The 27,793-nt window shown below is 50.2% G+C and overlaps 1 protein-coding gene across 5 annotated transcripts in view; it reads left to right on the forward strand.

Moving 5' to 3' along the window:
- The window catches only part of Tbc1d2 (TBC1 domain family member 2), a 47,045-nt gene that overhangs the window by 11,768 nt on the left and 7,484 nt on the right, over window positions 1–27,793 (forward strand). For 2 of the 5 annotated variants that reach the window (XM_034503110.2, XM_076935005.1), the window contains exons 3-9: window positions 935–1,082; window positions 7,634–7,767; window positions 9,069–9,268; window positions 17,604–17,990; window positions 22,306–22,416; window positions 23,714–23,898; window positions 24,513–24,992. In XM_034503110.2, the coding sequence (XP_034359001.1) occupies window positions 935–1,082; window positions 7,634–7,767; window positions 9,069–9,268; window positions 17,604–17,990; window positions 22,306–22,416; window positions 23,714–23,898; window positions 24,513–24,992 (1,645 nt within the window). The remainder of the gene's footprint in view (window positions 1–934; window positions 1,083–7,633; window positions 7,768–9,068; window positions 9,269–17,603; window positions 17,991–22,305; window positions 22,417–23,713; window positions 23,899–24,512; window positions 24,993–27,793) is intronic. The other 3 variants (XM_034503111.2, XM_034503112.2, XM_034503113.2) reach the window with 3 other exon arrangements.

The raw sequence follows: 27,793 nt of genomic DNA on the forward strand, positions 1-27,793 counted from the left end.
TTCATCAACATTTTTTACATAGCTGAGTAACAGTTGTGTGGAGGCATCATGATTTACCCAGCCTCCTCCTGGGCTGTAAAATCTTCATTTCCAGCCGAGCTTGGTGGTGTGCACCTGTAACCCTAGGTCTTTGGTCCTTGGAACGTAGAATACAAGATCAAGACCAGTATGGTTAATTTAGTGAGACTCTACTCCCAAATTGGGGGAGGGGGTTATCTAGAGAGCTGGCTCCATAGATAAAGGTTGACATGTAAGCCTGAAAAACTACATTCAGATCCCAGAACTTATAGATAAGCCAGGTGGTCGTGGTACCTTGCTCCCTGTGTTCCTGGGGAGGCAGAGACAGGAGATCCAGAGCAAGCTGGATAAATAGACTGTCCTAATCAGCAAACTCTGGGCTCAGTGAAAGAAGACCCTGTGTCAGTAAAAAAAGCATAGTGGTGGAGAAAGATATCTGACATCAACTCTAGCCACCACACATAAGCACATGCATATGCATGGGTGTCCATACACATGTGAACATATTATATATGCTCCCTCCAATACATACATGCACATGCTAAAAGTAAAACAACAACAGCAAAAAAAAGCTGGAAAAAGTTATTTCCGCTTTAAGGTACTACATATGATCCTAGGATAGATGCCTTGGCACATCAAGTTTTTGGTACATTTCAGACTTTTTTTTTTAATGGCTTATCAGATACAGAGTGACCTGTGGCCTGCATGTTTGTGAAGAGTCTCTGGGAAGGCTTCAGCAGCAAAACAAATCATTTTACAGCCACTTTGCTGCTGTTAACCTGCATCAGGTTTGCTAGCTGGGCAGCTTAGCAACACCAAATGCTGTCAGAGATGAGCCCACAGCCCAGGACTAAGTCATTTCTACTGAAGTGTGCTGGTTCATGCCGCTGTGGACTGACTGTCTTTGGCTCCCTAGAACAAGAGGAGGAGGAGCTGGAGGAGTTCCTGTGCCCGGTGAAAACGCCCACTGGACTCGTGGGTGCAGCAGCTGCCTTGCAACCTGTCCCTGCCATGCCCTCAGCCCTTCAGAACATCTCCCTGAAGCATTTGGGAACTGAAATACAGTAAGTGAAATACGATAAGGGGTGGGGGCACCCCTTTCTGTGAGCTTCTTCTGGTGTTGTCCTGCAGAGAGGTGGGACAAGGGTGGGTTATGAGTTTATTTTCAATTATCAGTCACATTGTTATTTAAAAGGTCCCAGCACTTGGGAGGCAGAGACAGGAGTGTCATGAGTTCTAGGCCAGCCTGAGTTACATAGTGGGATCTTGCTTCAAAATAGAAAAACAGGGCTGATCCAAGAAAACACCACTCAGACCTGGTGACCTGAGTTCCTGGAATGTGCATGAAGGTGGAAGGAAGTAACCAACTCCATAAAGCTGTCCCCACATGTCCTGTGGCACAACTGCCAACCACCCCACCCAGACACACCCCACCCTACCCCACCCTGACACACCCCGCCCTACCCAGACACCCTCCACCCTACCCTGACACCCCCCACCCTACCCTGACACCCCCCACCCTACCCAGACACCCCCCACCCTACCCTGACACCCCCCACCCTACCCAGACACCCCCCACCCTACCCTGACACCCCCCACCCTACCCAGACACCCCCCACCCTACCCTGACACACCCCACCCTACCCCACCCCACCCCATCCTCACCATGCCACACTTAATAAACAAAAATTTAAAAGGAAAAATCATTAAAAATTACCCATAGCTTTACTACTCGCCTCGCTTAGCATGTGTACATAGCTCTGTATATTCATGTACAGGGAGATCACGCCAAATGATGATTTCATATCAAACTATTTACTCCTAACACATGGACTTTGTCTTGTCTGTCATGTCAACTACTTTGTGGTGGAGGGTGTTGAGACAAAGTCTTACTCTGTGGCCCCAGGCTAACCTGGCTGTCATTTTGTGGCTCCAGTTGGCCTTGAACTTGCAGCAATCCTCCAGTCTCAGCTTTTTGAGTATTGGAATTACAATCATGAACCACCATGCCAGGTCCTGACTGCTTTTTAATTTTTTTTATTTTGTTATTTTACGTATACTTATATCTGAGAGGACAGTATTATCATTCCCAGGAAAGAAACGGGCTTTGGAGAAAAGATGGGGTGTATCCTCTGGGGCCTGCTGGCTGGAGAAAGAGCTTGCCCACAGCCATTTGGACAGAGGCACATGGAGCCCGGGAGAGAGGTCTGAGCTGGGAAGAGAAGCCTGGGGGACATGGAGCATGAGTGAGCTCCCCAGGGTACAGGGCTTATCCTTCAGGAGATGCTGACGAACTGGGTGTGTTGGGAACATGCTAAAGGGAAGAGGAACCCGGGAAGGCCAGGGCAGGTGGTTTGTGCCTGAGGGAGGCCACAGCCACAGAAGTGGAGCAGAGAACACGTGGAGCCTGAGAAAGGAAGTTTCACAGCGTAGCCCAGGCACTGCCCTCCAGGCACTGTGAGAGCCCCAGATATGAGGCAACAGCAACATTGCAAGATGAGTTCAAGGAACCCAGACAACGTAGTCAGGTGATAGCTCCCCGGATGCCCGGCACAGGCCTTGAGCTTACATTTGTGCTGCCCAAGCACAAGTGGTCCTCAGGGGGCAGTATGAGGGACATCCTGAACACTGCCAGAGGCTTTGTAGGGGCGAGTCCATAGCAAGTCGCTGTGCATTTCAGTCAGGCCTGACACTCAGCTCTCCTGCCTGTCCATCGGGGACACGTCATAGCATTCACTTCCTAGGTTGTTGAGAAGATAAAATAAGTGGAATACATCATCATGTGGCTCTTAGAATGTGGTCCAGGGGAGGGTCCAGGCAGTGTGTTGTGAATCTGTTCCTAATCCCCATGGCAGAGGAGGTATCTTAGTTAGGGTTTTAGTGTTGTGAACAGTCACCATGACCAAGGCAAGTCTTATAAAGGACAACTTTTAATTGGGGCTGACTTATAGGTTCAGAGGTTCAGTCCATTATCATCAAGGTGGCAGCAGGGCAGCATACAGGCAGGCATGATGCAGGAGGAGCTGAGAGTTCTACGTCTTTATCTGAAGGCTGCTAGCAGAATGCTGACTTCCAGACAGCTAGGATGAGAAACTTATAACCCACATCCACAGTGACACACCTACTCCAACAGAGCCACACCTTCCAATCCTGCCACTCCCTGGGCAGAGCATATACAAACCATCACAGGAAGCAACCCAGGAGGATGACTGGCTTGCTTGTGATGCTGTCCCCCTTGGTGATCATCACCCCTGTGCTGGCCAGTCCTTTCAGAACAGAGCTGAATTACATATTCTTTTCACTACTATGACCAAATCCCTAAGTAAAACAACTCAAGGAAGCAGGGCTTGTTCCGGGTCCCAGTTTGAGAACAGGTAGTCAGTCCATCGTGTGCAGGAAAGCACGGAGGCAGAAGCTGAGCACTCTGCAGCCACCGTGGGGACACAGACAAATTAACGGCAGTGCTTGGTTTAATTCTCCTTCTTACTCCATCTGGAACCCTCCCTGCCCATGGATGCCGCTGCCCACATTTCAATGTGGGTCTCCTCCCTTCAGCTAAAGCTTTCTCAGAGAAGCACTTAGAGGTGTGTTTTCACAGTGGTTCAAATCTAGTAAAGCACACGCTGAGGACCACCGGCCCTGGGAGCCAGCCATACACGGAGAGTAACCTGAGTGGCTCCGAGCAAAGTTGATGCAGAGACGCTTCCTCCAGGGACCATGGCTCAGCTGAGTGGTGGCTACCTGGACAGTGTACTTATCCCAGAGAGAAACCAGCCAGGACCAGAAGGGCCCTCTTCCTGCCTTCACGTTGAAGTCTTCTTGCTCCACATCCAAGGACCACTAGTCACAAGCCCTGTGACATGCTGGGGAAGCTCACTCCTGACAGAGGGAAGTGTGGGCAGTGGTGACTGTCACCCCACTAGCCAGTGCCTCTGGCTGTGCCGTGTGTCCCTGGGTCCTCCCCCAACTTCTGTGGCTTGCGCCCTTGAGACCCATGGGTGGCAGTGTTCAGCACAGCCTAATCCCCATCATGGTGGCTGATGGCCTCTCCAGCATGCCCACTGTGCTTTTATTTTCAGATGGGGGAAGTAAGAACCAAGAAGGGAAATGACCAGCCCAGGAAGTCAGGGGTCCTTTGTAACCAAGTCTTAATAACCAAATACAAGGTCAGAGCTTTAGGATCCTAATGCCGACCTTAATCCTGCTGATGACTGCAGTCTTTGTTAGTCCTTGAAAATACAACTCCATTCTTTTCTTATCCTGAACCCCAAAACAAGCAGACTGGATCTTCTTTCAGAACGGCTTCAGGCTGGGGAGATGCCCCGCAGGTAAAGGTGTTTGCTGCCAAGGCTGATGACCTGAGTTCGATCCCTGGGACATACTTAGTGGAGGGAGAGAATAGACCCCCAAGTGTTCTCTGACCTCCCCAACTGTGCCATGGCATATTGTGTTTTTCTTCTAAAAGTCCAACAAAATTGACAACTTTTAGCTAGGTCAAGAAAAGGGAGAAAATTCAAATTAGTAAACTTGGAGACAAAAAAGAGTCTTTACTATCGACCTTACAGAAATAAAAAGAATTATAAAGGCCAGACATGGTGCTGGAGACAAGAAAATTCTGAGTTCAAGGTCAACCTGGGCTACTTAGTGAGTTCCTGTTAAAAAATAAACAGGTTCCAGGGACTGCTGTGAACAACTGTAATGTCAACAAATTTTAAAGCTTAGATGAAATGGACAAATTCCTTAAAAAACACAAATTGCTGGGACTGACTGAAAAAGAACTTGAAATTTGAGTAGACCCAGAAACTAGTTTGTAGAGGGCCTGAAGGCGTGGGTTGGCCTCCCTGGACAGTTCTGCAGGTATCTGAAGAATCACTGAGTACCCTCTGAGGCAGGGGAGAGGGCACCCATAATCCGTTCCCCCCCTCCCCCCCCCCCCGCCCAAGTTTCACAACCATTATCAGGCTCAGTCCCTGACTCCCTTCCCTTTCTGGGACCTGGAATAGAGTCTGTCAAACTATGTTTTGTTTCTCCACCGTCTGAGCATTTGTGGAATGAGGGTTTTCCAGAGTGACTTGTCTATCTATTGCTTGAAGGATGGATCTCACACAGGGACAACACAACTGAGCCAGGGTCTACCGAATTTCCTGTCCCCTTGTCTGACCACCCCACCCCCACCCTGCTGCTGCTTAGTAAATGCCTCCAGCTGCAGTTTCGCCCAAAACGGTAACTGGTCATAGTGACAACAGTTGTGACAGCTCAAAGCAAGTCTCTGCAATTCTCAGAAAATAGGAACTGTCACTGGATGGGTAGCTCTTACTCTCTCTCCTCTCTCTCTCTCTCTCTCTCTCTCTCTCTCTCTCTCTCTCTCTCTCTCAGAAAAAGAGTCAACATATCAAATTTATGTTGTTTTTTCCCTACCCTCTATGTAAGGCAGACAGTGTTCGTGGCTACTGTGTACTAGTAAGCAGTGTAAGGTTGGGTCAGGAGAAGTGTAGGCCTGGGACTGTAGCTCAGGCGGTAGAGTCCTTGCCTCTTGGACTCACTGGAGCTCTGCATTTGATCCCTGGTGCCACACAGCAGAGGGGTCAGAAGTCCAGAGTCATCCTCTGTCACAAAGCAAGTGTTAAACATGAGATATGATCTAAGGTACATGGGACTCCATCTCAAGAATAAGAAAAATTCAAAGAAAGAACTAGAGAGATGCTGAGTGAGTGCTAAGTGATCTCGGGTCCTCTCTATAACTGGAGCAGTGGGGAAGCAGAGACAGGAAACTCTCCAGTGCTCACTGGCCAGGCAGTCTAGCTGAGCTGCCAGTTCTGGGTTCTGAGAGAGACCCTGTCACAACAACACAAAAGTGGACAGTGAACGAAGAAAACAGCCGCTGTTCACCGAGCCCTACACAAATACACAGGGTGGGGGCTGGAGCTGAGGTTAGCCTTTCTCTGCATGGCAAATTATTTTAGTTGTAAGATCATTGTGAGATCACAAATAAGAACATTCAAAACACCTTCAAGTCAGGCACTCTACATCTTGTATCTACATTGAAAGAAATCTCGGGAAATTTCAAAGAAGTCTCCCTGCCTTCAGAACCCCTCCTACAAAACTCCATTGGGAAATTCGCCTGCCTAAGGCTGGCTCTCAGACGCCCTCATCCTCTCAGCCCTCCCTGTACAGATGTGCCTCCTGCTAGCGTATTTCTTGTGGTGCATGGGCTGATTCTCTTTATACAGCCTGCAGTTTCAAACAGTTCACATAGGGAGCTCTTTTTCTGTCCCTTGCTACTAGTTACCAGATCAATGTACTTTTATCTTTTTGCACAGGAGCATAAGCACCTGAGCTATCTCTTCATCTGGTGGACCATGATTTGTTGTAGTCTGTACTTTGGGGATAGCCTTTGTTGATACTTGGTTTCTTTCTGTAAACCATACAAAGGTTAAGTCTGGACTCTGGGGTGGGGTCTCAGCCTCTACAAGCCATTGTCTGAAGCTGCCTGGGCACCAGTGTAGTAAGTTCCTCAGTAGCCATGAGTCAGTGGAGCCTGCAAGGCAGGGTGGGTCTGGGTCTAGGAAGACAGTGAAGGCAGAGAGCTGCATGGAAATGTTTGCAACATGCCTCAGCCGAGCTGGGAGCCACTGATGGCCTTTGGGCATGGTAGTTAGGAGGCCAGAGGGTTTGGGGAAGTTAGGTCGGCAAGTCCATTCAACAAACATGAAGCAATTTCTTATTCAGGTGCTGTTCTAAGTCTACCAGTGAGCAGAATGGCAGGTGTGGGGCACATACCTCAGCAGCAAGGTTGGGGTTATGGGAACCAAGCTTATATAAGTGGCCATTGCAGGAGCGATGGTTAACCTGCACAAGACCTGTACAAGATCTAGCCAGTCAGTAATTCCAGCACCAATGGGGTAGGGGCTCATGAAGTTCTACCACTAGCTGGCACACTACTGGCAACTAGTGGCTACTGGGGAAGGGAGAGCCATTGTTCTTCAGGGTCGTAACCAATGGTAGGTTGTCCTTGCTCAAGCAGACAGTAGTAATTGGAGTCAGTGGGAAGGGAATTTATTGAAGGGGCTGGGGGAAGTTAGGGAGGATATGGCCATGATACACTGTAGGAGGCTGGGGAAATAAATGGTCTGTGGTTAAGAGCACTTATTCTTGTAGAGGACCCCCACCCATTCAATTTCCAGCATCCACACAATGGCTCACAACCGTCTGTAATTCCAGTTCTAAGGGATCCGATGCCCTCTTCTCACCACTGCAGACAGCAGGAGTGCATGTGGTTCACAGACACACATCCAGGCAAAATGCTCATAAAATAAAATCTAAAAAGAAATCTAAAAAGAAATCACCGTATTTAAGTGTGAAATTCACCAGGAATAAAAGGTAGGGAAGTATAGTGTAGAAGGGGCTATGTAAGAAGGGTGAGGGGCTTGGGAGGGGGCTAGGGAGGTGGGAATGGGGCTTGGGACGGGGCAGGGGAAGTGGGGCTGCATCATACAGGATGCTGAGGTGAAGACCAGTTGGGATAATTAGAAGCATGCTGCTGAGGCCAGAGCTCTGCAGGCAACAAGAAGGACAAGGAGGTTGCTGGCCTCATGCTCCTCACTCCTCCTTTCAGAAACACCATGCACAACATCCGTGGCAACAAACAGGCCCAAGCAACAGCCCATGGGCCACTCGTGGAAGAGCAATCACAGAGTGTAGAGTCTCAAATCAGGGAGCAGCCCTTGACCTCTGACCCCAGCATTCCAGGTGAGCTTTGTCCAAGTCTGAGACCAAACCCTGTCTCCTCCCCGCCTGCAAGGGTGTGTGTGTGTGTGTGTGTGTGTGAGTGTGTGTGTGTGTGTGTGTGTGTAAGCAGAACACCTGCTGTAGTTTTTATAGTTAGGTGGGAGCTGAGGAGTCCAAGGTCCACATGCTGCAGAGCAGGATTCTAGGAAAGGTCTCCTCCAGGCTTGAAGACAGCCAACGCTGTGTCCTCTTAGGCGGGAGAGAGCTCTCATCTTCCCCTTCTTCTGAGGGCACTAACCCTATCCTGGAGCTGCACCTTCATCTAAATTACCTAAGGCTTTGCCTCCTAATGCCAGCTCTCTGGGGGACTAGAGCTTCAGCCTGGGGCTATGGGAACACAAACATTCAGTCCTTAGCAGTGTATGTTGTGTGATACTCTTCCTGGGAAGATGTAACACACACACACACACACACACACACACACACACACACACACGTCTATTCACTCCAGAAAGAACACTCATAACAGAACAAATTTTTATTGGGGTTACTAACAGGGGTGAGGGCAGAGTACTTAAAAGTATCAGGGGTGACTCAGAAAAGCAACTGGATCACTGAAAAATGCCCACACAGGTGCAGAGTCCTGAAAGCTGCACAGAAGCCCTGTCTGCTGCGCTCTGCTTGTTGCGGCTCGGCCGTCCCCATGTCTCTTTTCTCCATGGTTGGGTTGGTCAGCCCCTCCCCCAGCAGAGGCTGACTCAGGTTTATACTGCTGCGGGAGGGGCCCTCCAGAATCTTCCAGGTTTCTGTTCTCCAGATGAGTTACCTTTGTTTACCTGCTGAGTCTCACAGGGCTCCCCTCCCTCCTCAGGCTCCAGAGATGAAGAGGGAAACCGATTCTGTTGGTTTCCCCGATAAGACAGAGTCTCATTTATCCCAGGCCTCTAACTTGCTATATAGCCGAGAGTGACCTTGAACTTGCAATCTTCTTCTACCCCTGCCTCCCTCCTGTGCTGGGATACAGGCGTGCACCACCGGGTTTAGGGTGTTTTATTGTAGTAAAATACATATGCATAACAAAGTATACCATTTTGTTACATTCCATTACCTATTCAGAGGCATTAAGTGCATTCATACTATTATGTGGCTGTCACTGCCATCTGTCCCCAGGATGCCATCTTTCCTGCAGAATTCTTAGTAATCATTCATAAATAAGCAAGGTATATTTCCCCGTTTCCAGGAAAATGCAGAAAGATGCTGTTACCTGAAAATGAGGCACCTGTAGGTCTGCCCATCCTGACATCTGTGTTTCTCTCCTCAAGCAGAAAAAGAGCCAGAGGATCCTCCCAAGTGTGCTCCCAGGTCCTCCGTGCCCTCGGGTCCCATGCAGAAACCCAAGCGGCAAAGCAACACCTTCCCGTTCTTTTCTGATGGACTAGCTCGGAGCCGCACAGCCCAGGAGAAGGTTGTGGCCTTGGAACAGCAGGTGCTGATGCTCACCAAAGAGCTCAAGTCACAGAAGGTGAGCCCCAGCCCATTCCCTGGAGCCCCATTGTGCCCCGTGGCTTTGAGCCTTGTCAATTGCTCTGTGTGGCGCATCAGCCTGACCCGGCACAGCTAGTTGTGGTCTTCAAAGGACAGCTACAGAGATCAGCAATGCCTCGATGTCAGTTACTAGAAGCATTCTGTCACAAACTAGGTGATAGGAGGCCACCAAAGGCATGGGTGACCTACTTTAATAATTGGGTCTTGGATGCCTCTTAGACTTGGGTGGTCTGACCCAACATGGAGGAAAGTCAGAGTCTTGGAGTACTGTCTGGATGCAGGGTCTTGGAAGGGGTCCCCAGTGCACTGGGAGAATAGTCGTACCTTCTGACTGTACAGATACCTGAGGGACTGGCACAGGACAGACAACGCTGGCAAGGTGTGGCAGAGAACAGTGACAAGAAAGGGATTTAGTTTTTACATGTGAAGTTCACTGTAGCAGTTACAGAAGGACATGTGTAGCCATTGTGGAAAACAAAGGGCATTAACATGTTCAGAAGGTTTCACCTCAGAACAAGGCTTGGTTATGGGGAAAGGCTATTTTGGACACGGTGAGCATCAGTGGCCGAGGTGTGGGAGAGCTGCAGCACTGAGCGGGTACCTCTCTCTCTAGCATAACGACAGTGAAGGTCTCACAGTTGTTCTGAGAAGCCCAGTGAGGCCTTGGTGGGCTCCTTTCCACTGTGTGAGGAAGCTTGTGCTTGATCTCCAGCTGCCTGACTGAGCCCTTCCTGCTTCCTTCTCTGACCCTTGCTGTGCAGGACTCAGGCTGGGGTGGGGCATGTACTCTGTATAGCTGAGTCTTCATTCCTTTCTACAATTCTTCTTGTGTTTTCTGGACTGTTTGGGGAGACACCGGTTGAGAAAAGCACCCTCTGCCCTCCTAACCTTGCCCCTTCACAGCAGGCCAGGGGTTACAGTTAGTGAGGTAGGTGGAGATTGGAAAGGTTTCTCTCATTCATGCATCTTTACCTCAGGCCTGTAGTGTGCATGTATAGCAGAGGCAGCTGCGGGGTAAATGAACACTCAGACGTGTACTTACTGCATGTGACATCCTATGTGGGGACATAGCAATGACATGAGAGCTCAGGTCTTCCTTGAGCCCAGTGATCTGTTTTCCTCTGGTCCTTGTCACTAGAAGGTATTCAGTTGAACTGTAATGGCTTCAGATCCCTGGATTCATGTAGCTGAAGCCCCAACCCAAACTTGGAAGAAAATGGAAAAGAACTGCACACACTGGCTGTCCTGTTGCCACATGTCCCTTCTTCCTAGAACACATGGGTAGCTCGCCCCTTACCTAGCCTTTCTTTCCAAGGCGTAGCAAATGGTCATAGGTACTCAGGAGGCGCTTGGAGACCTGTGAACCTCTGGAAGCTCCCTGCCTTCCTTCCATAACGAAGGCAAGACTCTTAGAGGCCTGTAAGGATTGCCAGGAAATAGCCCATTCAAACAGAGAAGGCCATGAAGAAGTTGTTTGAGCCTTTCAAAATGTGGATTTTTTTACTGGGTAACTTCCCAGGAAACCTTTACTCTGTTGAGAAAGATGGCTGGGAGAGAAGGGTTTGTGGTGTAGCCTTTGACTTATAGTATGAATGTACTTCACTGTCTCACAGATACATCATAGGCTAGCAGCGACTCCCAGAGCAGGCAGGCCTACATTCTTTTTTTTTTTTTTTTTTTTTTTTTTTTCATTTATTTATTTTATTGAGTGTACAATGGAAGAGGGAAAATGGGAGGGAGGGAGGGAGGAAGGACGGGCGGGCCGGCCGTCTTTCCATGCTGGGATGATCCGTGCCTTGGGAAGGAAGTCCCCCTAAATGAGCTGGCATGTAGTAGTCTTGCTGCTTTATCGAAGAGACTTTGGCTCTGGCCTCCCAACTGATTCCCAAAGGGCAGTCTGGGAACCCTGCACGGATAGAAAGGAAAACCATGTCAAGTCCAGTCCAAGCAAGCAAAACCACAAATACCTGTTAAGTTGTTTACTCTGTTAAGTTGAGCAAGTCAAATCAAAGCAAAGCAAAGCAAAGCAAAGCAAAGCAAAGCAAAGCAAAGCAAAGCAAAGCAAAACAAAGTCACATTCATTCCACAAAGGCTGATAGCTTGGCAGCTTGGTCTACAGAGTGAGGGAGCTGACCGGGTTGGTTTTGATCTGATAAATGCATGCATCTCCCACCCCCACCCCCACCCCTACCCCCAGGAACAGGCCTACATTCTGACTGTGATGTGTCTGTTAACTTCCCAGCCTGGATCCTCAAAATAAATGCAGTTATGGCCATTCTTTCTGGAGAGGCCCGAGTCTGGACCCTAAGGTCAATGCCTCGCAACCCACAGTGCCCATAGCTGCATGTATGGCTGTCAGGCTTTTACTTTGGGGCTCCCAGCCCTAAGTGTTGGTTCCTCCCACCTTACAATGAACAGGCTCCCCCACCCCCCCCACCCCCGGCTCTAAGGAGATGGTGGAGTGATCCTGTCAGAGCTTTCAGGAAGTATGTTCCTGGCCTCTCAATGAGGTGAGAGCTCAGGTCATCGGATTCAACCAGCTCTTAAGTGTTAACCAGTCATCCAGACACCAAAGACAAGAGGGAGGAACAGGAGACCAGCTGCTGACACCAAGGTGGCCAGGGGCAGATGGAACAGAGAAGCCAGGCCTTGGGTGCACAGTGGTACTTGGAGGGTGGTACCTGGCACTGGTAATATTGGGTAGAGAGAAATTCATCTCAGACCCTCAGTGTCTGTTCTGGATTTCTGTTGCTTTGGTAAGCACCATTACCAAATTGGGAAGAGAGGGGTTATTTTATCTTACATGTTACAGTGCTCCTTTAGGGAAGCAAGGCAGGAGCTCCAGGTAGAAGCTTGCAGTAAGAGTGACAGAGGAAGGCTGCGATACTGCTTTCTGATTTGTCTCCACTGGTTTGCTCAACTACCTTTTTTATGCTGTTTAAGTTCACCTGCCTGTCTGATCTGGACATTCTTCTGTTCAAGTTCCCTGTTTCCCAGTGACTGGGTTTGTGTCAAGGTGACAGCTGAAGCTAACTATGACAGCATCCCTTAGAAGGAAAATGGCTCCTGACTTTCCCAAGGGCAACGCCCATAAGATGCTTTCCTGGGTGGGAAAAGGTTCTAGCCTCAGGAGAAAATGGCAACATATCTCAGTTCAGCCAACCATGTAGATCAGTGGTTCTCAACCTGGAAGTCATGACCCCTTTGGGGGTGACCTAACACCATCAGAAAACACAGATATTTACATTATGATTCACAGCAATAGCAAAATTACACTTATGAAGTAACAACTAAAATAATTTTATGAATGGGGGTCCCCATATCATGAAGAACTACTGTATTAAATCAGGGTCACTGCATTAGGAAGGTTGAGAACCACTGAAGTAGATGAACACCAGTGGATTCCGTGGCCCTGTGAGAATTTGTTCCTCAGTTTTTTTGCTGTGGAAAGCACACTGGAACCAAACCCTTGGCCTCAAAGACTCTGCCATCCTATGGAGAAGAGAAGATAGAATATGCTAACCGGCATGTTAATATGTCATGGCCCCAGCACACACAGGGCAGTTTGAGCATCCGTTCTAGTTCTTACCACAGATGCCACCCTCCTTTCTGGAGGTCTGAGGGTCTGAGAGCTCTCCAAACCCAAGTGTCCCAGGGGTCAAATGTGGGGTTAGAGTCTGATCTACCTACCACTAGAGTTTACTGTGGTAGCTACCACTACCACTCAGTCCTTTCATGGAGCCTTGCTCAGCAGGGCTTAGAGGTGGTGACTTGCCTGAGGTCTGATGCTGCAAGCTTGGGATGCTGTCCATAGCCAGGGTTACCTCCACTCCTCCCCAATCTCATGGCGTAGCATCATACACAAGTGCCAGGACTGATCTTGGAAAACATGAGCTCACTCTCAATGCCTCCCTAAGTCAGTAAGCCCACTTAAGTCATTATCCATCTCACCAACCCCATCACTGGACCTACAGAGGTTGGTTTAGACTCCAGGAGACAGCACTAGGTGGCCAGTTGGCTAGGTGCCTCAGGCCCCTGAGTTGAAAGTCACGCCCAGTTTGAAAGCTGTCTGACCCTGCGGATGGCTGACTGTTGGCTAGTGTTGGCTATCTGTCAGGTGCTGGGAAAGTCAGACCCCAGTGGGGCCATGTAGACTCACTTGGGATGTCTTGGTTGTTTGTTTAGGAAACTTGGTGGGGATGGTCCTGCAACCCCCTTCCCCAAAACTATCCAGAACTTCAGAGTGCCTGTCTTCAGACAGGACTTGGCCCTGACTTGGAAGGAGGTCTGGTAGGCAGCTGGGCTGACACAATTTGAGGAAAAGCTTTTGACAATTTTTAAACTCTTGAGGCCACTCTGCCTGGAACTGAGGTCTTTATCATTGAGCTAATTATGAGAAAGCACCATAAAGAGGCCAGCCTGAAGGCACCCTGTTAGATCCGCCCTCCTTAGATCTGTTTGCCTGTTATTTGTGACTGTGGCAATATGCCTACTGAAAGCTGCTTTATGAAAAATAAAAAGGGGTTGCTATGTTTCAGGGTTCCTCTGATTGCTGGGGTGCACACAGCCTCACTTGGCTTATGTTCGGCAAGTGCCCACCAGCTTGAGCTTTATGGCTGAAGTACCACTCCTGGGCTGGCCTTGCTGACAGAGTTCTGAGGCAATTCAGGACATCACATGGCATCACAAGGAATGTGTGCCTGCATCTCGTGTATGTGTGTGTGTGTGTGGGGGGGGGGGGTCTGGCTTTCCTCTTCACCAACAGGATTCAGTGCTGGGGACTCCATCCTCCTGACCTTATCTGATGCTACACACCTCTCAAAGACCCCAGTGGCCCAAGGACTGTTTCCTCCCTCTTAATAGTTCCCAGTGGGACCACATATCAATATATGAAGCAGAGTGAGGCCTATGTTAACTCCCAACCATTCTCCTGAACTTCATGTAGTCATGCACATAAGAGTATGCATAAATCAGCAAAATAAAGGCTGATTTAAAAGGATAACATATTGGCTTTTAAAAAGGAAAATAAGAGGACCAGAGAGATGAGTCAGCAGTTAAGATCACTGCCTGCTCTTCCAGAGGTCCTGAGCTCAATTCCCAGTAACCACATGGTGGCTCATAACCATCTGTAATGGGATCTGATATCCTCTTCTGGCATGCAGATGTACAACAAATAGAGCACTCACATACATTAAATAAATAAAAATAAATTAAAAAATAAAATAAAACAACTCATGACCAGGTCTGAAAATCTGAGATGGCCCAGACAACAATTGATTTGAGACACCAGATCTTCTGCTTCCTAGAATTGGTCCCCAGGCATTGCTTATGATCTCAAAACCGTGGAAACTGAGAACCACCCAGCTGTTCCTCTGCAGGGGCCCAGGATGCAGGAAATTTTGCTGCATCCATCCTTGTATTCCTGACATGTCACCTCTGGGTGCTGCTAACTTCAAAACGGTAATGTTAAGCTGGGGTAGAGCCAGTGCAGGTCTAAAGTGAAGCATACCCTTGTAATCCCAGCACTCAGGAGGTGGAGGTAGAAGGACCAGATGTTCAAGGCCATCCTTAGTCACACAGCAATTTCCTAAGGTTACATGAGAAGCCAGGGCTCCGGAACTAGGACTTGGGGGCCCTCTGCTCTAGCCCGATGACTCTTTAGTCTTTTCCCTGGACTTCAGTCTCCAGGTGACAGCCCGGTGGCTGGGCAGAAGGTTCACAGGGTCTTTCTGGCCTCCAGGTTTCCTCCATCTGCGAGCTTCCTGTGAGGCTGCCTCCTCTCCCCAGGCTCCTCTCTCCCAAGCACGTCTTCTGCTGTCGGGATGGGGTGGGGTGCTGGTTGGGTTTCTGGCTGGAAGCTTGGTTGGAGATTTGGGGAACCAAGTAACGAAAGGAGCTCACTGACTATAATGAGTTGGCTCCCAGATCCCGGAAGCAGAGGAAGATATTTATGGGCTTCTGGTCCAGAGACTCAGCTGTGGTGGTGTCTGTGCCTGTTTCACCCAGCAGTGACCCAGGGCCATCTCCAAGTCTCAGCTAGACCCTGGAGCCACAGGAATGTTAATCCCTCACCAGAGCCCCAGGAAGCTGTTTCTCCACTGTGGAACATTCCAGACATAGTGGTCTGGTGTGCAATCCTGTCCCCACCCCACCTGCTGGTCACACCCTCCAGCTTCCGAGGCTCCAAACCTGCCCTTTCTGCTCCCCAGGCCTTTGCTCAGGCTGTCTTTGGGCTTTCTTTGGGGGCCTAACCTGGAAAGGCTGTCCCACCCTCAACTCCCACTGGCTGTCGACCATCTCTGACCCTCTTTATTCCTCAAGGCCTTATGAATTGTTTTACCATGTGTAATTGTTTTACCAAGTATAAGGGCCTTACGTCACCTCCACCCCAGGTGCAAGCCACCATGCCCCACCAAACCCACCCACCCCTCTCTCACAGCCAACCATTCCCCTACAGTGGTCCATCTTTACTCTCAGTCTTTGCAGACCTCGGAAGTGGGAACTGTCACCATCCCTTTCTGGTCTACATCACTGGCATGATGGTGTGGGGTTACTTCTTGAACTTGGAAGCCTGAGGCAGGAGGATCATGAGTTTGAGGCCAGCCTGAGCCAATAATAAAGTCCTGCCTTGAAAGTAGTCCAGAACAGAGAAGAGATTTGTCAGTAGATCCAAGGTGGTCTTACCAACCATTCAGGCATGGTCTCTGGCAGGTCTCCCAGTGGAAGCCTGCTTAGTAATTAATTCCCTCCAGCCGATCTACTTACAGGAACGCTGCAGCGTGGGCACAATTAAGGTGTCACTAAGAGAATGTGTGTTCCAAGTACACTAGCAGGGTCAGAACCTGACCTGTGGGGCCTCCCGGCACCGGGCTGCTGGGCTGCCTGGCTCCTAAAGCTCTGTCCTGGCTCTGGATCCATTCATCCCCTTCTTTGGGCATGGCAGGCCTGAGTCCTGGGGGGTTAGAGAGCTCAGGCACCGGGAAGCGCCGCAGACCTGAGGTCAGAGGAGGAAAGGCCAGTGCTGTTCCCACTTGCTTCCTGGACTGACCTTGCAGGCAGTGTTTCTCACTGCTGGGCTGAGAGCTACACACAAAGAGATTGCATTTGCTTGGCGAGTGGCCTGGATTTCTCCTCCAGTCCCATCTCAGCTTGCTTGGACATGGCTGTTTGGATGCTGTATTCCTTACTTTTCCAGTTGCTGTAACAAAACCTAACAAAAGCAACTTAAAGAAAAGGGTTATTTTGAGGCACAGTTCAAAGTTATATTCCATCACTGCAGAGAAGTCTTGGCAGGAGAAACTGAGGCAGTTCCTTACCTGACATCCACACTCAGAAGCAGAGAGAGGTGAATGCGCACCCAGCTCTCTTCTCCCTTTTTCCCTTTTGAATTCAGTCCACAACCTCAGCCCACAGAATGGTGTCGCCCACATTTAAAGCAGGTCTCCCCAGCTCAGTTAACCTCTAACCCAGAAACTGGTTCACAGTCATGCCCAGATGTTTGTTTCCATGGCAATTCTAAATCCCATCAAGTTGACAGTCAAGATGAACTATCACAGATGCCATCTTGAGGATTCTGAAGCTTGAAGTACCGTGGCAAGAAAGGATGCCACGGCCTTTATAGCAATATCTGTCTCAGAGTGAGAGGCAAGAGGTATTATACCCAGATGTCACACATCTGCACCCCAATTCCATGACTAAGCTCAGGCTCTGTGGTCTGGATGCCTTGGGACTGAACTCTCTTCTTCTGGGCTTCAGTTTTTTCTTCTCCAGAGTAGACATGTGTAAGTCAGAGTGTGGGTTCAGCTATAACGGAGAAGCCTCAGAATGCTATAGCCCATAGCATCTCTATTTTTTTTTTTTTTTTTTTTTTTTTTTGCACTGTGGAATCAAGATAACAGCAAGCAAGTCTGAGCTGGTCCAGGTGGGCAGCTCTGCTCTCCTCAACATGAACTCCAGTTTGGGGACTGGGTAATTTTTCTCTTCTTTCCAGTCACTTCCCAGCCAGAAAAAAAGGGAACAGGACCCAGAGGGCATATGCCTCACAGTCTCAGGTGACCCAGATGCTACCCACATCTCTGCTCATCCATATTAAGGCAGAACTTACTAGTGTGTGAGGGGTTTTTGTTTGTTTGTTTTTGTTATTTGTTTTGCCAGATAGCCTATGCTTATCTACTCCTGGTGCTGGACCAGGAAGTCAGAAAGGAGAATTGGGCTAAGATGCCCAGGGGAGCTGTTGGCCATCTCAGAGTTTTGAGATAGTATGTGACAGTATGTGCCTTCCTAGCACTCATGGCTGTTCCCTTCCCACCCAGGAGCTGGTGATCATCCTACACAAGGCCCTGGAGGCTGCCCAGCAAGAGAAGCGAGCATCCAGTGCGTACCTGGCAGCCACTGAGGACAAAGATCGGCTGGAGCTGGTCCGGCACAAGGTGCGGCAGATCTCGGACCTGAACCAGAGGGTGGAGGCTCTGGAGCAGGGCCGTGATCGCCTGGTGCACGAGGCTGGCCTGCGAGAGCAGCAGGTGCAGGCACTTCAGCAGCACGTGCAACTGCTCATGGATAAGAACCAGGCCAAGCAGCAGGTCATCTGCAAGCTCTCCCAGAAGCTCACGGAAGACCTTGCACAGCCCCCCAGCCAGCCTGCCGATGCTACCAATGGCGACTTCCTGAGCCAGCAGGAGAGGATGGAGCATTTGAAGGTAGGTCCCCCCTCTCTATCCAGAATGCTTCAAGATAGGGCCCCCTCTCCACCCAGCATGCTTTCCTGGCCTCTGGGGAGGGTGCCATGAGTGGTTTTCTAATCAGGGCAGAAGTTGCCCCTCATTCTGGTACATTTAAACCAGAGCTAGGTATTAAGAGGAAAATTTCTCTTCCATCCCTCTCTTTGTGAAGAGCCAGTGTAATGTGGCCTTTTATGCTGTGCTGGGCCTCTGAAAAAATGCACAGGCTCCCAGCTTATCATCTGTAGAGCCGAAAGAGCCCTGCAAGACAGTGACTGACAGATGAGGACTTCCCACTTTCCAGCTTCAAGTTCTAGGAGTAAAGCTGCTTGCCCGGCAGCTGGTGCAGAGGTGGGAGCAGGCTGGGCTGGAGCTCAGGTCTGTGACTTCTCTACCCGCTCTGCACAGAGGCTCTCCCAACCTCGCTGTGCCACCTTCCATGCCTTGCTCTGCTTCCCTTCTCCATTCTCATCTCTCTCTGCAGGCCACCCCAACTCACAGGGACCAACAGTGACGGGAGGGTTGGGGACGTCATTTGAGGTGTGATACCTGTTTCGAGCCACAGGGACTCTGCAAAGGCTGCAACAGGAGCTGCCCAAGCAGCAGCATGCCTGAGGCTAAGGACAGGTGCTCTTGACTCTCACTCACTGTCTCTAAGGACAGCACACAGAACCAGAGCCAGTCAGATCCCAAACACTGCCTGTCATGGCCTCCCATGTTTTGTACCTGGGACCCGACCAAAGAACTGCTGGGTGGTGGGAGGGAGAAAGAGAAGAGAGGCTTCTGGGAGAAGCACAGGGCGGGGTCAAATGTGGCCACTGCCCACCCTGTGAAGTAAGCTTACCCTGGTGTTGAGTCCTGCACTCTGTGCCTTGCTAGCTGATTGGCTTTGATCAAGTTCTCTCTCCTCTGTAGGAAGTGGCCTAACTCTTCCAGAGTTCCAGAGGCTGAACAATCCTTCAGGTGAAGGAAGGGTACTTGAGAGCCATACCCCAAACTAGCAGGGGCAGGATGGCTATTATCCTGGAGTCAAAGGCTATCTAGGAATACAGCAGAAGGGCGAGCAGCGGAGGCCTGTCAGAGCCCCTGCCATGCGGGTGGCGGTGAGAATGACCCTTATTGCCCTATATGTCCTGGTTTTCCTGACCTCCTTCCTCCTTGGTGTCCATGGTTTTAGACCCAGTAGATCAGCACAGTGCTGATTGATCACCCGGGTGGCGCTGGAGTTCCAAGGGCCACTTTTATCCTGCCTCCCCTAGGAGCCAAAGTGTGCCCTCATTCACATCTATGAGAAGATCATTTATCAGTGAGGTCCATTTCAAGGAGACTCGCCATCCTGGGATCTTATGCTTGTAGATCCTGCTCCTGAGCCCAGAACAGGAGCCTGACAGAGCTGCATGGACTAATAGTTTGTAGCTCTCGGAAGGCCCACTAACTGGCCGTCATCAGCATGTGCCCATAGAGAGTGCTCACACCTCCTGCTTGCCTGAAACAGGACACCCAGTCTTAGAGAAAGGGCTTCTTATCCTGTCATTCCAAGAGTAGTGTCACTGACCTCTTAAGTGTCAGACCTCGGGTAAGGAAGCCCAGTACTACCAAACTAGGCTCATAGTCCCTGTACCTAGGAGGGAAGTGGAGGCAGGAGGATTAGGAATTCAAGGCCATCCTCAGCATTATTTGAGGCCAGGCTGGACTACATAAAGTCCTATCCGGGACAGTGAGGGGATCAAGCTGGGAAGACTGGGAAGGGTAGCCAAGCTGGGGCTCTGCCAGCACGTACAGCTAAGACAGAGGGGCAGACGGGTTTGGGTCATACAGCAGCAGGCATCATGGGAGACTCAGGCCCTCCTACTCGAGCATCGCCTGTGACAATCTGTGGTGTCTGGTCCTTTGAAGGTGGTGGCAGGCTCTCCTCTCCTGTGCTCCTCCTGCATGTTGTCCTCTTGCTTCGCTCGGACTCTGTGGCTTTTTTCTTCTCTGAGGTCTCTCTTTTTTCTCCCTACAGTTCTGAGCCAAGGAGAGCACTCAAGGTAGGGCACCAAGCTGACTGGAAGCTGCCCGGCCGCCATTCCCACCCACTGTGCTCCAAGGGGTGTTCACACCCACCTCCCTGCCTGGGCACCTCTTGCCTTCCCTTTGACCTGGAAATGGCTACCCTATGTGACAAATCCATATTCTCAAAGTCTGCAGAGTGCCTGTGCTGAGCCTGGGTCTGGAAGGGGTGGGACACAGAGCAGGATTGGGTGTTCTCTACAGGCAGTGCGGTTTGCTAAGTGTCTACTGTGGGCTGAGCATTCGCAGGTTTGGATCCTTGCTTTCCCACCCCAGCTGTGTCACTGAGGGGATCATTGTGAGACCCTTGTCTCCTCATCTGTAAAACGGGAGCAATGGTCCTTTAACACTTCGCCCACAGATGGCACACAGTGGGACTGCAGGACTGACAGACACTTTAAGCCCTCACCTAGGTGTTGGGTAAGAATCCCCATAATCAGTTAAAGCAAGTCGACTGAGGGAACAGATGGACTGTGGCAGTCACACACAGTGACTAACAGCCTGGGACTTTTCCCCAGTAGGAAAAAGGAAAGGCTTGGGTTCTCAGGGGATATGAGTGGGCAGTGTGCTCGAATGGCTTCTGGAATGTTCTTCTCAATGAAAAACAAAGATTGTGAGCTACAGTTATAGCTCAATATGGGACCTTCCTGTGGCTCACCCAGCTTCCGTTCAAACAGCAGCTGTCACCCGTATGCTGGACTGTGAGTGGAGACCTCAAAGCTCATAGCTATTTATCACCATAGCTTCATACTTTAAAGGGGGTGGGGGCGGGCCTGGAGAGGTGGCTCGGTGGTTAAGAGCAATGTTTTGAGTTCAATTCCCAGCAACCACATGGTGCCTCACAGCCATCTATACTGGGATCTGATGCCCTTTTCTGGCATGCAGATAGAGCACTCATGCATAAAATAATTAAATCTTTTTTTAAAAGATAGATAGATAGATAGATAGATAGATAGATAGATAGATAGATAGATAGAATGAACTTAGTCAGCTATAGAAAATTTCCCAGTAGGGTTAAGAAAAAAATAACTGTTGGAACTCATCATGGAGGCACACACCTGTGTAACCCAGCTATTCTAGAGGCTGAAGCAGGAGGATGATGAAGATGAGTTAGGAACTGGGACCATAATGGGGTCATCCCAAGAAAAGCAAAGGAGGGCCATGTGTGGTGGTATATGCATCTTGCCAAGACCTGCACAGCCTTGGGATTGACCCAGGATGGATAACACGGGAAAGAAGGAATGACAGACACATACAGAGGAGCTGGGGTGGTACAGCCAGCGTCTCTGATGCACCAGTAGCCTGGAAACTCAGCCCGGAATGAGGGCGTGGGTTTATTATATGCAGCCGCACCAGGGGAAAGCCTTAACCACTCCCATGTCTCTCGGCCTTGGCATCCCTGACATGGTTCTGCTCAGAGCTACATCCAGGACTGCACCTGGATCCTCACTCAGGACCACATCAGCTGAGTGATGTGCTATCTTAGCACCTGGGAAATGGAGGAAGGAGGGTCTGGCGTTCAAAGCTATCTTCTTCAGCTATGTAGCAGATTCAAGACCAGCCTGGGATACATGAGACCCCGTTCAAACAAACATACAAAACCAGAAAGGAAAACAGAAAAGAAGGGGCTGGCAGTGGACAGAGTCCATCCTCAGATGCCACACAGGCTGGGTTTGAGTCCTCTGGTCAAAAGTATGCAAAACCCTTGAGCATCACATAGTCATGTGTATAAAGTGATACTTAACAAGAAGCAATCCGCATAGCTACAAATACCTGACGATACGTACTGATTTAAAAACATCCAGGGCAGGTCGAGAGGCCTTATCCTAGAATGTGAGCGGTGGAGTCAGGAAGCAGAGGAAGTCAAGGTGAGCTGCAGCTACTTAGTGAGCTGGTAGCCAGCCTGGGCTACCTAAGACCCTGTCTCAACAAGGCAGAAGAGTCAGCATTTGAGTGCTTTACTGGGCTCTGTCACTCATTTGATGTTACCTGCTAGCTCTGTACTCTCCCAACCACTGAAGGGGGGATTCATATCTGCCATTTTACAGATGAGAAAACAGAGGCTCAGAATGGTCCAGAGATGGCAGCCATCTTGAACTCCAGGTCTAGGGCGTCGCTCGCTACCACATCTTGCTGGAGAAGTTGTCCTTTGGGAAGGAAGCTTTGGCAGCTCCTTCGAGGGTGACTTCTCCAGAGCAGGATGTTTGTGGTACCACCGCTGACTACCCTTGCCTTTTTCCAGGATGACATGGAAGCATATCGGACCCAGAACCGCTTCCTCAACTCTGAGATCCACCAGGTCACCAAGATCTGGAGGAAGGTGGCAGAGAAGGAGAAAGCCCTGCTGACCAAGGTACCAGGGTTGATGGCCACATCTGTGTTCCTCCACTCCCTGCCCCTTGCCTCCCACCTCTGCTTCCCTAATCTCTCAGGCCTGTCACTCCAGTGGCAGCTTTGCAGAAGGTAGACTTGGCATAGGGGGCAGTTTGGATTCCCTACCCAAAATCCCTGCATCATTCAGACAAGACACAGGAAGTTCTCAATGAGAGGAAAGAGGTGGGCAGGCAGAAACCAGGAGGAGAGGAAGGCCAAAGGCTCTCCAGAGGGTTGGGTTGAAGTGTCCATAGACACACGCAGGTGGTGCCTGAGCAGGACTGTGGTGTTGGCAGCTTCAGCCCTGAGGCCAAGATGAGGACTGAGCTGGCCCAGCAGTCATGCCTAAATTCCACCGACTCCATCTTACAGAGACAAAATGCAAGGCCCAGAGAGCACAGCTGAATCACCCAAAGCTATCTGACTTGTTCACTAGGAGATAGGGTGGGAGTGCAGGGGCCAAGGAAGAGGGTGCCCAAAAGCCTAAGGAAGGAAAGTACACAGTGAGGGCAGCAGGGGGAACCCTGAGGGTATCCTGTGAGTCACACCTGCAGAGGGAGCCCTGACTGTATCCTGGGGGTCACACCTGCATGGGGAGCCCTGACAGGATCCTGTGGGCCACACCTGCAGAGGGAGCCCTGACTGTATACTGTAGGTCACACCTGCAGAGAGAGCCCTGACAGTATCCTGTGGGCCACACCTGCAGAGGGAGCCCTGACTGTATACTGTAGGTCACACCTGCAGAGAGAGCCCTGACTGTATACTGTAGGTCACACCTGCAGAGAGAGCCTTGACTATATCCTGTGGGTCACACCTGCAGAGGGAGCCCTGACAGTATCCTGTGAATTGAACCTGCAGAGCTGTCTCTGCCTAGTGCCAGGCAGGGCTTTACATGGGGCTCTGATCCTTGCCAGAATCCTGAGGAGACCCCATGTTAACCCTGTTTGTTCTACAAATGAAGAGCCTGAGGTGTAGGGTGAGCTAACACATTAGCTGACTTGTCACAGGCCACAGTGCGTGCAGTGTCTGATCCAGGAAGCAACTCCAAGCCACGCATGCACTGTGCTATATCTGCCCCTTGCTTGCCCTCACCTCATTTTGGTCCTGGGTCTCTCTCACTCTCTCACTTCCCTGCTGTAAGCCATGGCCTCCTTTCTCTATCTGCAGGTCCAGGAGAGGGGCGGGCAGGGAAAGCAGAATTGGGAGGGCCCAAAGGTGTTTGTGGCTTTGGTAGCCTAAGCAGCCCAGAAGCCTGACCAGCTGCTCCACTCTCACAGTGCGCCTACCTCCAAGCCAGGAACTGCCAGGTAGAAAGCAAGTACCTGGCGGGGCTTCGGAGGCTGCAGGAGGCAGCAGGGGCTGAGGCTGCAGACTTCCCTGAGCTGCTGCAGCAGCTGGTCCAGGAGGCACTGCAGTGGGAAGCAGGAGAGGCCTCTGACAGCGTGGGGCTGAGCCCCGTCAGGTAAACCCAGTGGGCAACCAGGGAGGGGCTGCGGGCATGGTGAGATCATTGTCGCCAGTGCTGCTGGCCACATATGCCAGCACTACACAGCTGTGGGCTCCCCAGGGCTCAGGCACATACTATGTGGTGCCAGCTGAGGGGGCGGGCCTGTTGGAGGCACACAGATCACATAGCCACTGTGCCCACAGTTACTTAAGCCGCCTCCAGCCAAACCCTGGTTGAGCATAGAAAAAGCAGGAAGTTGTGTCTGTCAGGCTCTGGGGTCACTGGCAGGAGTCTGCCAGTTTTGCTTTGTGTCCCTAAACAAGTCACTTTGCCCTTCTGCTCTCTATATTCAGCCCTCGGGTAATGCAGGTGAGGAGCCCCACCTCACAGGCTCCCTGGGGATGACTAAGGTGCCACACACAGCACACACAGTGAATTGCAGCCAGTGAATGCATCTCTCCTGGGCTGCATGTAAGCTCTTCTATTTACCAAGGGGATCTCCCTCATCTTCAGGAGGTTCTCCCAACTGTACAGATAAGCAAACTGAGACCAGGCTCTGGAGTGATCTCAGTGCACCCAAGGTGGGAGCCCATCCAGTGACGGCCGTGCTAACGTGGCTCTTTTGCCAGCAGCGAGTATGATGACTATGGCTTCCTGACGGTGCCAGACTACGAGGTGGAAGACCTGAAACTGCTAGCCAAGATCCAGGCCTTGGAGGTGCGCTCCCACCACCTGCTGGCCCTCGAGGCTGTGGAGAGGCCACTACGGGACCGCTGGGCTACCCTGACAGAGCTGGCGCCCTCAGCTGAGCTCAAGCAGCTGCTCCGGGCAGGTGTGCCCCGAGAGCACCGTCCACGTGTCTGGAGGTGGCTGGTCCACCGCCGTGTACAGCACCTGCATGCCCCAGGCTGCTACCAGGAGCTTCTGGCCCGGGGCCGGGCATGTGAGCACCCTGCTGCTCGTCAGATCGAGCTGGACCTCAACAGAACTTTCCCCACCAACAAGCACTTCACCTGCCCTTCCTCCAGCTTCCCTGACAAGCTCCGCCATGTGCTCCTGGCCTTCTCCTGGCAGAACCCCACCATTGGCTACTGCCAAGGCCTGAACAGGTGAGCCCCACAGAGGTGAGAACACAGCCTTCTGTTCCCAGCACAGCTCTGTGTTGTAGCTCAGAACCCAGAAGGCCTTTGGGGTTGGTGCTTGCCACACTTCTTGCAGAATGTCTGGTGGGTCTTAGACACGTTCACCATGTTTGCAGTAGCGCTGTCAGCTCAGAAAGTGAGTCTCTCTACTTTAGCCCTCCCTTAACCCATGTCCAGGCCTGAAATCCCAAAAGTGGAGTGAGTGGTGCAGCCTGAGTTAGTGCCTGTTTGACTCTGGTCAACAACAGGAGAGGGATCAGGTTCAGGATAGAACTACTCAGTTAGCAGAGGTGGCCGTCCCCTCCAACACTGGGGCACTCTCATGAGTACCCTAGTTATTGCCATAGAAATAGCATAGTCTCAGATACTTCCCAAAGCAAGTTTGACTCAATTTAATTCGAGCACACATATCCTCAAGCTAAATTTACATAGTCTGTCTACTCTCCCATCAGAACAGGTGATGCGTGACATTTATTTAGCACAGAATCTGCGCTCAGACTGTCCTCACTCATATTTCGATGGGTCCCAAGGGCAGAGATTTTCTGTAGTCCTATTTCCAGTCTAAATGGGAGTGAAATTGAGCATGTGTATGTAATTTCTGGGATTTGTGAGTTAAACTCCCAGCAGTTATAGAGCTCAGTCCAGACCTCTCTCTCAGCAAGATGGTCAGGATGTATTGCTGTACTGTCTGGGACTGGTGATATCTGTCATTACTAACCCAGCAAGACTGTGCAGTCCTTTCTAAATGCATTACATTTCAGAAGGGACACGTGCAAATCTTCTTTCAGAATAGCTGGCAAGATGGACAGGTAAAGGGGTTGGCTGGACTCAAACCCTGGATGGAACACACATGGTGGGGGGAGAATCAGCTTCTATGGCTGTCCTCTGGTCTCCATACACTCGGCCCATGCATATATATTCACACATAAATGTAATCTTTTTAAAAGTTTAAGAGGGCCTAGAGAGATGGTATCTTAGTGTTTCTGTTGTTGTGATAAAACATCATAACCAAAAGCAGCTTGGGGAGGAAAGAGTTAATTTCATCTTACAGCTTGTAGTCCAACATCCAGGGAAGTCAGGGCAGGAACTGACCAGAGGCCATAGAGGAACACTGCTTGCTGGCTTGCTCCCTTGGCTTGCTCCACCCACCTTCTTACAGCACCCAGGACCACCTGCCCAGAGGTGGCCCTACCCACGGTAGACTAGGCCCTCCCACACCAAATGCTAATTAAGAAAATGCCTTCACAGGCTTGCCTATAGGCCAGTCTGGGGGTGTTTTCTAATTTGATATTCCTTTTTCCCAAATGACTCTAGCTGTGTCCGGTTGACAAAACACTAGCCAGCATAGTTTGGCAGTTAGGATCACTTGCTGCTCCTCCAGAGGACAAGGATTTGGTTCTCAGCAGCCACACAGTGACTCTATAACTCCAGCTCTAGGGGCTCTCACACCATCTTCTGGCCTTTGTGGACACACGCATATAAATGTGGTACACATAAACTCATGTAAGAACACACACAGATACACAGAAAAGTAAAAAGTAATTCTTTTTTTATTTAAAAAAATAGAACAAGCAAAGCAGTAAATGCTAATGAATTCCTGACCAAAAATAAACAGAGTAGGGGTGTTAAGATGGGTCTGGTGACAGAGACCTATAATCTTAGCTACTCAAGAAGCTGATGCAGAAAAATCACAAGTTCAAGGCCTTTCCATCTGGACTGTAGTTGAGTTCAAGGACAGCTTGCATGATTTAGTAACTACATTGTCTAAAAAAGAAAGAAAGAAAAAAGAAAGAAAGAAAGAAAGAAAGAAAGAAAGAAAGAAAGAAGAGAAGAAAAGAGAGAAAGGAAGGAAGGAAGGAAAGAAAAGAAAAGAAAACCTGAGGCCGGCTCAATGGTAGGATGCTTGCTGAGCCTGTGCAAGGCCCTGGGTTTAATTCCCAGAACTCTCCAAAAAATGGAAACAAGCTGTGTGAGACCAGAAGCTCTGGGATTAGGTGAGTGGTGAGTCTTAAGCTCTGACCCTGCAGATGGAGGTGGGGACCCACCTTCCAGCTGAGACCTGAGAAGTTGCAGAAGCTGTGCAGAATTTCACTCTGCATGGTAGCCGAGCAGCCTCTGGCCCTGGATTGGCCGTGCCCAGTCCTTCCTACAACCCACCCTTTAAGTGGAAGCTGGGCCAGAGGGGATGCTGGGCCACCCCAAAGCTTTTCTGATCCAATGTGTCCTTTATGGAAGCCAGGGGCCTTAGCCACACAGGGCCTCTGAACTCCAGAAGTTGGCCAGTGGCTAAGGGACAGGGGAAGCTGTCGTGGTAGGAGGGCCTTAAACTCAGCCTCGGGAGCAGAATGCCCTGGTGTAGAGGGAAGCAAGACCAACAAGAAGGCCACAGGAGAACACATGAAGTGAAAGGGGGCAGGTGCCTTTCAGTGTATCTCTCGAGGCTGCCTTTGCTTAAATTGATATGCAAGCACACATAATTGGTATCCACGCAAATATTTATACTATTGCTTTAAATAGAAAGCTATGTATACTAGAGCCTGCCTGGCTCTCAAGAGAAGTAATGTTTTTGCAGCCACAAATCCCTTATGGCTGTCTGTGTTGCCACCTAGTGGTCAATCTTAGAACTGCATGCACTGTCAGAATAAACAGTTCACCCTAGGCAATGAAAAGCAGCTTGTTCCTGAGGTAACAGATAATGAGGAGATATGTGTTGCCAACTCAGAGCAAGCATTTAAAGCCCATTTCCCTATGAAAATAATTTGGGTGTA

Source organism: Arvicanthis niloticus, chromosome 5, assembly GCF_011762505.2.
Source record: "Arvicanthis niloticus isolate mArvNil1 chromosome 5, mArvNil1.pat.X, whole genome shotgun sequence".
Classification (NCBI taxonomy): domain Eukaryota; kingdom Metazoa; phylum Chordata; class Mammalia; order Rodentia; family Muridae; genus Arvicanthis; species Arvicanthis niloticus.